This window comes from Elgaria multicarinata, chromosome 2, assembly GCF_023053635.1.
Source record: "Elgaria multicarinata webbii isolate HBS135686 ecotype San Diego chromosome 2, rElgMul1.1.pri, whole genome shotgun sequence".
Taxonomy (NCBI): domain Eukaryota; kingdom Metazoa; phylum Chordata; class Lepidosauria; order Squamata; family Anguidae; genus Elgaria; species Elgaria multicarinata.
This window is the reverse complement of record NC_086172.1, coordinates 131,603,178-131,615,963: the sequence shown is the minus strand read 5'-3', so window position 1 is coordinate 131,615,963 and position 12,786 is coordinate 131,603,178. Positions and strand designations below refer to the sequence as shown.

Sequence of the window (12,786 nt, the reverse complement as noted above, 5' to 3'; positions counted from 1 at the left end):
GAACCCCCCAAGCTACGAACCTGCTTCTTCAGGGTGAGTGCAATCCCATCCAGAACTGGTAGAACACCCCCCATCCTGTTAGCGGAATCACCTACTAACAGCATCTCAGTCTTGTCTGGATTGAGTTTGAATTTATTAGCCCTCATCCAGTCCATTGTCGCAGCCAGGCACCAGTTCAACACATCCACAGCCTCTCCTGCTGAAGATGAAAAAGAGAAATAGAGCTGCGTGTCATCAGCATACTGATGACAGCATTCTCCAAAGCTCCGGATGACCGCACCCAGCGGCTTCATGTAAATGTTAAACAACATGGGGGACAAAACAGACCCCTGCGGGACCCCATACTTGAGAGTCCACGGGGCCGAGTAATGTTCCCCAAGCACCATCTTCTGTATCAGACCCGCCAAATAGGAGCGGAACCACTGCAAAGCAGTACCTCCCACTCCCAGCTCAGCGAGTCGTCCCAGAAGGATATCAATGGTATCGAAAACCGCTGAGAGGTCAAGGAGAATCAACAGAGTCACACTCCCTCTCCTGTCTTTCTCCTGACAGGGCAACCAAGGCAACCAGGGCAACCTCATACAGGGCAACCAAGGCTGTTTCCATGCCAAAACCAGGCCTGAAGCCTGACTGAAATAGATCCAGATAATTAGTCTCATCCAATTGTGTCTGGAGCTGGCCCGCAACCACCCGCTCAAGGACCTTGCCCAGGAATGGAACATTTGCTCCTGGCCTGTTATTACTAAGATTTTCCGGGTCCAAGGAAATTTTCTTCAGGAGTGGTCTCACTACCACCTCTTTCAGACGGTCTGGGACCACACCCTCTCGTAGAGAGGCATTAATCACTTCCTTGGCCCAGCTGGCTGTTCCATCCCTGCTAGCTTTTATTAGCCAAGAGGGGCAAGGATCCAGTACAGAGGTGGTTGCGCGGACCTGTCCAAGCACCTTGTCCACGTCCTCGAGCTGTACCAACTGCAACTAATCCAAGAAAACAGGACAAGCCTGCGCTCTGGATACCTCACTAGATTCAGCTGCTATAACATTGGAGTCTAAGTCCTGACGGATGTCAAAGATTTTGTCCTGGAAGTGCCTGGCAAATTCATTACAGTTACCTGTAATTAGATTCTTTTTCAAGCAACTAAGGGCTTATTGGCTGTGATTTCTCTTGCAGAGAAAGATGAATCTATTACACTTGGTCTCTTCAATGTTGCTATTGGAGGCTATATCCAGGGTTGGGGTGGGGAGATTACATCTCCCTCCCTCCTAGAGGCAATCATCCTGCCTCATTCATGGAATTTTATGGGGATTCTAGACTACAATGGCTTCCATTTGCAACCCTCCTATATTTTTCTATCTCTGCTTCTTTTGTTCTTACCACAAAAATCAGTTAAGGAGGGAAAGACAGAATAGCACAATGCCTTTTAACTAGTAGTGTTAGGAGCCATCTCTGCAAGCAGACTTAGAATGCCTAGCTCTAAGTTTGTGTGCTTCATCTTGTAATGATGACTTTTCTACAAAAGTTCCAGCACAGTTACAGTTTGATTAACAGTTTTGTTTAGCAAAACATATAGGCAGACATTTTGTTAGAGATATAAAGAAGTAGGGGGAAAGTCCTATTTTAGAGGGGAGGAGACCATTTTCTTTGGATATTCCCCCCCTGAGACTTTTTTTTTCCATTTTCAAGTGAGAAAATTAGGAGCAGATTGGAAAAGACTTGTATGAACTATTTTCTTTTCTAGAATAATGAATGAAATGCTTTTAAGGCATGGTTTTAAAAAGTTTTACCTACACTTTACTCCCTCAAAGTGGTTTCTAATAACAATGTAAGACAATCTATAGTATCTGATCATTGCAATCTTTCTATATTGTTCACTGATAGTCCTTAACAGTATAATCTGACAGGCTCCACTTTTTTAAGAGTTGGAAACCATTTAAAAGGGGATCATCCCTTGTGTGTACAGTTATCCCTCTGTTGCCTCATGATATTGCAAATTTTATTTATTGCTTCATCTGTTTCTAGATAGTGCTGACTGGAGAGGCGACTGTTTCTAAGCCCAAATAATAGAAACTTCTTTTTTATTATTTCATGCTAGTGTGATGTAATGGTTAGAATGTCAGGCTAGGACTGGGGATACCCAGGTTCAAATCCCCACTCAGCCATGCAACTCATTTGGTGATCCTGGACCAGTTTCTATCTCAAGGTGACCTACTTCATAGGGTTGTTTATAGAATAAAATTGGGGAATACAAATTATCGTAAGGCCTCTTAGATGCTGTTTAGAGGCCATAAGATTGCTCCCTTCATGGGAGTGATTATTGTATTACATACAATGTAGGAGTCCTTGTGTAGTTGGCTTCATAGCAAAACTAGATCGTTGAGAACATATGCTGTTCCTTGATAACATAAGAGTTAAGGTTACTTTACATCCATCAAATTAACGAGGTTTATATAACTGTTTCATCACTGTTGTTTTACTTTTGTTCTGCTATAAAAGCTAACCCCCATAACCACAATAAACTTGAAACTAAAATATCGTAGCAAATCTTTCCTATTTGTAGCACCTTGCTCCATTGTAAAATTAGGAAATTCCATAATTAGATTCTTCCAAGAAAATTCTGGATTAAAATATGAAATTCTTCCAAGAAAATTCTGGATTAAAATATGAAATTCAAAAATCACCAGTACATTCCAAATTCTGTACATTCCATTATTCTGTAAATAATGTAATCTTACTTTAAGATGGCTTCTGATTTTCTGAGGAATTGAAATATGTTTAGTTAAACAGGTAATCCAATTTTCCTACGTACTGGTAACATAATAGGAAATTGGAAGAACATGTGCAGATGTATAGGAGAGCCAAGCAATGTGTATGAGGCTCTTTGGGTCCTGATCTATGACAAAATGAAAAAAATATTTTGCTACGTAACAGATTTCAAAAGGGTAAAGTTGTCATTGTGTGTATGTATTTTAGGGTGTTCCCACCAGATCCTCAAATCACTGTGGAATTAAACCATGCAGGTGAGAACCTCTGTTTGTATTTATGTTCTTAGTTGACCAGGGATGATGAAAGAAATCTTATTATATTCACCACCATTGCTACAGATGTTCATCAAAATGCTGATGTTTCTTTCACAATGTTTGTTATTATTTAATTCTAGAAACAGCAAGGGATCAAGACCCATTTAATGAGTAAGTTTGAAATGAATTACCTAATTTAACAAAATATTCATTTTAAAATGCCCCAAGCCTGTTTTTCAGCTATGTAATAGTATTACCAATATTGACTGCTTAATGAAGTACTTCTTGAAGTTCTGATAAATAAAGCATCTTTTTTATGAATTGAAAGTTGGAACTCACTTCACTGTTGCACCCAAAAGGGATTTTTTTTCTAGGATGTGTAAGCTGGCAGTAGGCAGCCTCCTTTAAGAGCATATGATTCTGCTGCATCTGGATTGATTGGATTGTTGTATCTATTTCTTTTTCTCATGGCATTTTATTGTCCCTCCCAGTACACTGTTTATAAATTATTGGTGTATTGAAGGGATCTATGCATAAAAAGCTTCATTACAAACCTTTAGAGTTAGAAGGCTGTTTTTAATGATAGGACATTTCTGAATGTATTGACCTTCTTAATGGTATATCTTTATTTGTTATTGAGACTCCAGGTTTCATAGATATACGGGTCTAATTCCAGCACTTGCAACTTTCTATTAATGATTTTTGCTCATTTTGCTAAGCTAATCTTTGACATAAATTAAGTGGTGATTTTTCTTTTAAAAGAAATGAAGAGCCAGAAGTTGTGCAGTGTGCGATCACAGGTAAGTGTGAAAATAAGAAATCCTTAAATATTCAAAGCTACATTTATAACTGTAAGTTGGCTTAGAAGAGTCTGCTAACAAATTACGCAGAAATTATTTTGGTTTTATGAGAAGATCATTGCTACTAAGTAGTAATATAGATTGTATTGAGCTTGTGGCAGTGAAGCCTCTGATCCTAATTAGCTTAGACTGTATGGTGATATAGAGAGTTTAACTGCACAGAGAACTAAACCGTTTGCAGTCCAGATTCTGTGAATTGTTGGTTGGGGTTAGGATTTAAATTTACATAGGCAGGCTGGGATGAGGAATAGATGCTGAGATAAAGAGCCCAGAGGAAAGGAGGCTGAAGGAAGAGGGCAGAGTAGGCAATGAATTGAGAGATAATAGTCTCTATTATGCATAAATCAAAAATAAGGCTTGAGGAAAAAGGCAGACAAGACTGGGGTTTGAAGCCAGAAAGAGCTGTAAAATCTGTAAGGGCAAATTTGTTGAAGTGAGGACAGGGTTTGATCAAGAAGCAGGGTATCGAAAGGAAGTGGGACTAAGTAGGCAGAGGAATCTGAAGAAACAACGGGCAGTGTTGACATGGCTCCTCTTCAACTCCAAGGAGAAAGTAGGACTAAGGGCAAAACCACACATGGAGCTTTTGGATGTGAGCGGCGATGCACTGTTGGCAGAAAGGAAATAATCAGGAAAGAAGAATCTATGGGACTGAAGGTTATTAGATCTAGAGCCTGACAAAAGAATTCTGTGGTTTGTGGCTCCTACTGTCATGACCTAACAACCCTTTTAAGTTGCTACAAAGAAGAAGGGCAGGTTTGCAAGTTACTTTAAGCCATGGTGGTTTATAAGCTACTCACAGTAGCTTATTTTGAAAATAAGCTACTGTGATCCCTCACATGACCAGACAATTAAGCTACATAGCATGGTTTATTCCCCCCTTCTGTAGTCCTCCTTCTCGGCTGGGATGGTATCCTAGTTTCCTTTGCACAGGATGCAATATACCGCCAACCCTTGCGCTGAAGCTATGTCACATTCCTCTCCCCTGTTGATTATTTGCGCACTAAAGGGCATCTTCTTGTGTCCTCTGTCTTCTCACTGCCGATCTCACCCCAACTTCGCTTTTTCATGGAAAAGTGAGAGGTACAAACTGTTTGCTTCCCTTCCCCCTTCCTCTTTTCTTATTCCTGCAGCCCCGATGTCCAAGCTTTCCCCTCTTGCCAGCAGCAAACAAACAACACAGAAATAAAAGGAAGCTGTTTATTGGCATATAAAATAACTTATTTGGCTTGCTTAAAATTGGGCTTCCTTAATACTGCTTTGAATCTTCTAAGGCACTTTGCACCCAAAAGGGGATGGCGGCTCTATACCCTTGAAAGTTTGCAGGATTGGAGCCAAATTTCATACAGAGGTGCCCCTCATGGGGATGCACCCAATGTACAACAAAACCCCTTGTGTTGATATGCCTCCACACCAAAAAGGGGGTGGCAGCTCTAAACTCTGGAAAGTTAGCAGGACTGGCACAAAATTTCACACACAGTTACCCATCGTGATGAGGCATCCAATTTAGAACTAAACCCCTGCATGGCTATGCCACTTTGTGGGAAATGTGGGTGTTTGACATTTTGAAAGTTTGCAGAACACACTGCTAAGGGAGGGGTCAGGGTGGGATGGGCAGAGAGCGCACTCTGTGGCTAGGCAGATCTCAGAAACAGAGATCACTCAAAAGAGGCACAGTAGCAGCAGCAGTTTAGACCTCTCTTACCTGGTGACTCTGTAGGCAATGTGCTTAAACCACTTTGGAGCACCAGACGAGACAATAAGCTATGATGGCTTAAATAAACCTTATCTCAGACTGTGGCTTACCAGGGTGGCTTATTTTAGCTAAATAAACCACTGTGGTTGGGACAAACAATGTGCAGATGACACGTTAAGTCATCATGGTTAATTTTAAAAAAAACACGCCATCATGCCTTAATGTGTCAACCGAATCCAGTCATAACGTCATGGTGGTTCTAGAAGTCATGTATTGATTTGAACTAGCTAGCCAATCCTTTGGTTGTAGACTTCTAGTTTCACTTTGATTCTGTTAAAAGCTCCATGCTATGCTGATCAGAAATACAAATTTATCTTTTCTACCTTTCTTAAAAGGAATGAATACATTACTTCATGCACCCATCCAGACACCTTCGCAACAAATGGAGGTAATAATACAAAACTTTATTCTATTGACATAATGTAGGATATCAGTTTATGTACTATGTAATAGTATAGTAAAGAAAATAAGACTACCTGAAAAAGTCCTCCAAAAGAAGTTACTACATCTTCCAGATACATGCCAGCTGGAGAACAAGAACTTTGTGAAACTAATAGCATATTCTTTTTAGAGTTGTTCATTGGCTTCTGCAGTACTCAAGTAATGCTGTAGGATCTTATTTAAATAGGCCATGGACGAATTGACCTGCTTTGCATGGTCACTGTGGCTTAAACCCATGGGTTGTTGTTGCGATATTTGAGGGTTGTTTAAACAAACCATGCCTCCCCGGTTCTGACAACATGACAAGCTGCACCTGGGAAGTGATTATTCAAATCATTCCCAGCATGTACCACAGCTTAAACAAGCCACCGTGGCTTGTTTAAGCTGAGGTGATTGTGCAAACCAGCCCAGAAAGGAGTTTCTAACTCGTATGTCTTTTATCCTAACAACTTGAATAGATTATTCAGTTGGTGAGCTCAGACTTGCAAATTAGATTTCCTGTAGATATGCTAAAGAGTGACAGAAACTTAAGGATGTTAAAAGAAATCTTAAAATGATCCAATTTATTTTCAGTACACATTATTTCACTTTACGTTTTAAATGTATACTGTTTCTTTTTGAGTTGCAGTCCTCAAAACACTCCCCCTTATAGCTGTGCCCTCAAATCTTGCTATAGCCCTGCCTATAAACTTCCTACTTCCAGTTCCATCATCCTTAGTTTTGAAGGTCTTCAGCTCCTTTAAACAATTTTGCCCTTTCTCTGCTGCACTCTTTGAGTTACAACTTCCATTCTAATTCTTCCTCAAACCTTCCTTTTCTGTGAAGGCTTTGGGACAGCCCCTTAATACTTAATCTCCTCCTGAAACTAGGACTAAGTCTGTGTAAATTATTTTAACTCTTTCCATGTAGATGCCTTCATTTTGCTCTCATCTCCCTATGTTGCTTCCTCTGTGGCACATTTTAATCTGCAAGCTCCTTTGTTGATGGTCCTCTCTTTTTGTTAATATGCATGACACTTTATAACTTAATGATACTATATACAGTAAGTAATCCCCTTTTATCCTAGTACTACTGTACCAATACTAGGATCAAATACTCAATGCTATGGAACCCGGAAGTTAGGTGAAAAATAAGGTCTATGTTGTTTGTTTAATTTGTCAGTAGGTTAAACTGGCCTTATAGTTTCAGTATCTGTGAAACCAAAAGAGTTTGATTTAATTAGTAGTTTAGTACTTAAAAGTGTCACTAACTTCATTGTTATTTTTATAGTGTCTTGATTCAAACACTGGTCGAGAATGGAACAAAATGGATAGGACACTCATATTTTCAGAGCAAAATGAAATGGATATGACATCTGGTCACACTGTAATGATTACCCATGACACTGGAATCTGTCAAGAAACTGACGAGCCCAGGAAAATAGACTTCAAATCATTTTCAACTGAGTTAAAATCAAAAAAAGAAGTTTCACAAGTGAATGAATTCAGCTTCTTCAGCTGCCCTACAAAGGCGAATGAGACCTGTTTATCTCAACAGAAGACTAACACTGAAAACACAAAGAAAATTAACCTTGATGACTTTTTGAAAAGCTTGAAGACCACTAAACCATTTCCCACTCCTACGGCTGGCATTGTTCTTTCAGAGGCTCCAGAAAGAAACATGAGTTCTTCAAAAGATAATGCATATTCTTGCTTGCAAGGGGAAAACTGCAACATTACTGCTGTCTTGGGGGAACTTGATAATAGGAAAAGCTCTGTAACTTCTATTCTATCTAATGAAAAGGCCATTGCACCTGCCTCAGAGCAGTTAAGATATGATGAAGTAACTCTGTCTTGTAGAGGGGAAAGTATGGACAGGATTACTTTCAATACAGAAAGAATTTTGCAACCTAGTACTAGCTCGCTTAGCGTCGTGAATCAACAAGAGAACCTCAGAAGTGGTCACTCAGTCAATTATAACATGGATAACTGTAGGCTAAAGCCTTCTAGTTATCAACTTGATGTTCAGCAGGACCCAAGTATGTGTATTAATGAAATAACTGTAAGCAATATAGAAGATGGCGGCAAAAAACATGTCAAGATAACTAGTAGGGCTGCCTCACAGGATTGTACTCATGGAACAAGTACAATACCTGTGTTCACTGGATCTGTTGCTTCTATGCCTGTTCTCCATAGTGATAAAACTACCACTTTCTCTAGCTTCTATGCAGATATGGAAATAAGTAGGAACTGCACAGGTTTAATCTGGCAAGAAAATTTCAAGGGAATGGGCAATCCTGTTCACGGAGCTTCTGAAAAACAGAGTAATGATGTCTCCAGGCTAATGGAAGGAACTTCGTTTAGAGAGGACTACATGGACATTACAAAACACCAAGATTCTACAAATTGTTATATAAATAGTATGCGAAATTCTGGAATAGCTGCTCCAAATCAAGAGGCTACTTATGGTAATATGGGACTGCTAAATCCAAGAATAAATCCTGTTTCTTGGACATCCAGCCTTCCTGAGAGGAAAGAAAATGCTCTGCTTGGTTCATTGCCAAGTGAACACTCAGCTGTCTTCTCTGCAAGTCAAGTTGCCAAGAGTTATGGAAAGCAAGCAGACAGTCAATTTAGTACCCTTTGTGAGGACATCACCCAATGGGCTTGTACAACAGCAGTAGGCAGTAAAATTAATAGAAAAAGTGGGCTTTCAAATAATACAGTAATCCCTGAAGATAAGACTGGTGTATTTGGTGATAACATGGAAATAACTAAACCCGAAACATATGCAATGGAAAATTCTCTGAACACGGCTGTATTCCAGGGTATGCCACAGCAAGAAATAAGGACTGTTAAGAAAAGTGATAAGACTGTTGTATTTGCCCTGAATGAAGACAATGAAATGGAGATTACCAAGAGCTGTACAGAACCAATAAACTACAATATGCAGCAAGTGCTGTCCCTACAACCTGTAGATAAAACTGTTTATACATATTATAATGATATGGATGAGACTAAACCCATAACAAGTGTAATAAATCAGTCTGTAGGAAATGCTGGTGGCCAGACTGTTGAAAAGCAAAGTAATGAGTGTTGTAAAAGGACTCTTACTTTAAATAAAACTGCGATGTTTACATTTAGTGAAGATATGGAGATAACTAAGTCTGTTGCATGTGTAATTGATAAATCCTTCAGAAACGTAGCCGACTACCCTATTGTGCCAGAGGAAAATACAAGAACTGGTAAGAAAAGAGTTACTGAATCCACTAGTGACAAGACTGTAGTATTTTCCTTGAGCAAAGACAATGAAATGGAGCTTACAAGGAGCCTTACAGTGGCAGTAGAGGGAGCTCTCCATATTCCTGCAGAGAAAACAAACATGTATTTAGGTAACAGTAATATGACAGCAACTAAAACCACATCTTTTGTTCCAGCAGATAAAACTCTGATGTTTCTGCATAATAATGACATGGAAATAACTAAACCCATAACACATATAAGCAATACATCTCTGGAAGATACTGGTTTCAAATCTTTGGACCTGGAAAAAAAGGAAATTGGCAAGATTCTGTCGGGATCGGCCAATGAACAGACAACTGTGCCTTTGCTGCATGAAGACAATGAGATGGAGGTTACAAGGAGCCATACAGTGGCACTAAACCATGATATTCTCCAGCAAGTCAAGGTAGCTACTCAAGGACTGTTCTCAGAGCCTGCAGATAAAACCAGTATGTCTGTGCACAACAGTAATGCAACAATAACTAAATCCACAGCATTTGTTCCTGCAGATAAAACTATGATGTTTATGTGCAATAACGACATGGAAATAACAAAGCCCATATCAGATTCAATCCTGAAAAACAGCTGTTGCAAATCTTTGCCACAGAAAGGGAAAGAGACTAGGAGGATCACATTACCAGGATCAATTAAAGCCAATACTACTGTTCTTGCACTACATGATGATGAAATGGAGATTACAAAGTGCCAGACTGTGGCAGTTAACCATGATATTGTTTCCCAGTGTGAGAGAATTCCCCAAGCACTATTTAGTCAGGATAATATGGACATTACAAGATCTCATACTGTTACTAAAAATACTAAAGACTCTTTGCACAGGAGTGTGATGAAACTGGGGGGAAATGCTGAATGGGAACTCTCTTCAAATGAAATGGTAGCATTAGCTGTAGCTGAAGATCCAGAGATTGTGAAAAGACATAGAGTGGCAATTGATAGCCAAACAGACCTGCATTGCCCACCAGCAAGTCAAATTAAGCACATTTTCCCTCTCAACGAGACCACTGCATTCACATCTTACCAGACTGGCACAGAAGTCACTAACTTGCCAACTAATGCTATTGATAATGGGAACCTGGAGGAATCTGAGAAACGAGAAATGCTGAATAAAACCATACATCAGAATTTGGGTAGTGTATTTACCTCTGCATTTGTGGGGGGAATGCAAGATGCAGAAGTTATAAGAAATCATACAGATACCATTTATGACCCTAATAATCACATACCTGATGCTGAGAAACAGATATTAGACTCTTTCACAAACTCAAGAAAAAAGACATCTGAAAATACAATTGGTGAGAAGATGGATATTAGAAACTACACAATAGGAATTGAGTTTATGGATATGAATGATAAGAATGAAAGCAGCTTGCATTCCCAGGCCAAATCTAGCTCTGAATTTCCTACTTCAGTAGGTGCTTATGAAAACAAATTGGATACTGCCAAAGTTGATAAAGGAACACCTGAAAAGTCAATTGGTTCTGCCAGTGTGATGCTATCTATTCCTCTGGATATCGTTCAAGAGCAACAGAATTTTTTAAAAATTCAAGCGAACCAGCTAGGATCCCGTACATCTAAAATTAATAATTTTGCAAAAGAAACTACGACAAAAGTAGTTGCAAATGAAGAAAATGATTTTATGTTTCCAGTTAAAATGCCAGACCCGGATCCAAAGTTAACTGAGGAAACTGCGCTTGACTTAAACACAGAGGCAATGTGCACATTAGTTAGTGAAAGTAGGAGCCTGAAAGATGATCCTTTGAAGTTATCTCAGCCAACACAGGATGAATACCTTGCTATAGAAACAGATGCTCTTCCCATTGATGACAAAGTAACTAACGTATATGAGACTTTGTCATGTGAATGGAGTAGCATTGCAAAAAATTGGCAAAATAACACAGAATTCCCTCCCATCAATACCTTTCCTTCAGAGGAAGAGCCAATCGTTTTGCCTAAACTAACCGTTATCAACCATTGTCCAAATCTAAAAGACATCGGGAAGAAGCCAGAACTTGTCCTACTCTCTCAAGAAGTTGGGTCCAGTCTTGGGGAAGAATTACCCAAACTGATAATGAAGCCAGATAACCCTTTATGTTCGAGAGAAGATGTCAAAAAGGAATCCAGTACTGTTGCCTGTAAAGAATGGACACATACTTGTTTAAGTGAGGATGCCCCTCTCAGTGTACCCTTAACTACCATATGTACGGATAGTTGTAAAATAAAAAAAATGCCCCTGAGTATCTTCCCGCCTAAACTGCCAAATAAAAGAAAATCTGCTCTTTCTAATGTAGAAGATATTGGTGCCAAATCAGAAGAGAGAACAGAAATTCAAGATTCAGACATCTCTCTACTTGTTAAGAGACTTTCAGACAAAATTACACAAAACTTGAGTCCATCCTATTATATAGATGAAGAGTTGCTACCTGCATGTGTAGAGGAAATGGATTCTAATGAGTCTCTAAGTTGTGAATCGCCAGAAAAGCTTTGTGATGTGATGAATGAAAAAGGGATTGTTGATAATGAAGGCCATCCATTTGAAGAACTGAAAACTAGTAAGAGGCAGAAGAGAGCCTGGGATCAAGAGGATGAGGAACTTCAGAAAGAAAAGAAGTTCAAAGTTGATGAGGGCTGGAATGATGCTGCTGAGTTAAAGCAGGTGGGTGTGAGTCTAGTATTTTGGCATATGTTTATTTTTTGCAGTTTGTAAAATCAGATTATAGAATGAATTACATATTTAACAGTGGGTTTTATTCTGGAAAAGCTGATGTGGTATAATAGCTACACATTCTTTAAGTGGCCTGGGGCAAGTAAGCACTTAAAAAACAATCACAAAGAACCTGTTTTTTAAAAGTGACTTTGTCTGAGATTTTTCTTTCACTCGATTTCTGTTATGCTTAGTACAATTAATTACTGAGTATATCGTTTATTAATCCACTAGGATCATAAAAAGTGATTCATAGCTTCAAATTAGCTGTGTCTGTATTTTGGAGGCCTACTATATGCTAGACCACAGACAGCTCAGTTTGACGTTTGTTAAGCAGTATTTTATTGTATTTTAGCCTTAAGCATTTTTTTCAAAGTTAAATTGGCTTTGAAACAACTTACAGATGTTGAATTTAAGCTTAGCTTCTATTGATGGTTTAATGATACTTTGGATCAGGCATTATCATTTGAATGTCTAATGTGCTTAAGCTTTCATCAAAAATCCCATGTGTAAACTTCCATTGTAAACAAGATGTATAGTGAAATCCTATATGCTTTGACTCAGAAGTAAGCCCCATTGAATTCAATAGGGCTTACTCCTAGGTAAGTGAATAAACCATTGCGCCCTAACAAGACATTCTGTGTATCTGACAACCTATAGTAGAAAATCTGGAATTTACTCCATATGATAATCCACAGAAAATAGTAAGAAATGTTTTTGTATATTTACAAT

At 39.0% G+C, this 12,786-nt stretch overlaps 1 protein-coding gene across 1 annotated transcript in view; it reads left to right on the top strand.

The window, feature by feature from the left end:
• Positions 1–12,786, top strand: part of KNL1 (kinetochore scaffold 1) — a 35,457-nt gene that overhangs the window by 3,566 nt on the left and 19,105 nt on the right. Inside the window, exons 5-9 of the mRNA XM_063118462.1 lie at positions 2,972–3,018; positions 3,159–3,189; positions 3,781–3,818; positions 5,970–6,022; positions 7,345–12,006. Of these exons, the coding sequence (XP_062974532.1) occupies positions 2,972–3,018; positions 3,159–3,189; positions 3,781–3,818; positions 5,970–6,022; positions 7,345–12,006 (4,831 nt within the window). The remainder of the gene's footprint in view (positions 1–2,971; positions 3,019–3,158; positions 3,190–3,780; positions 3,819–5,969; positions 6,023–7,344; positions 12,007–12,786) is intronic.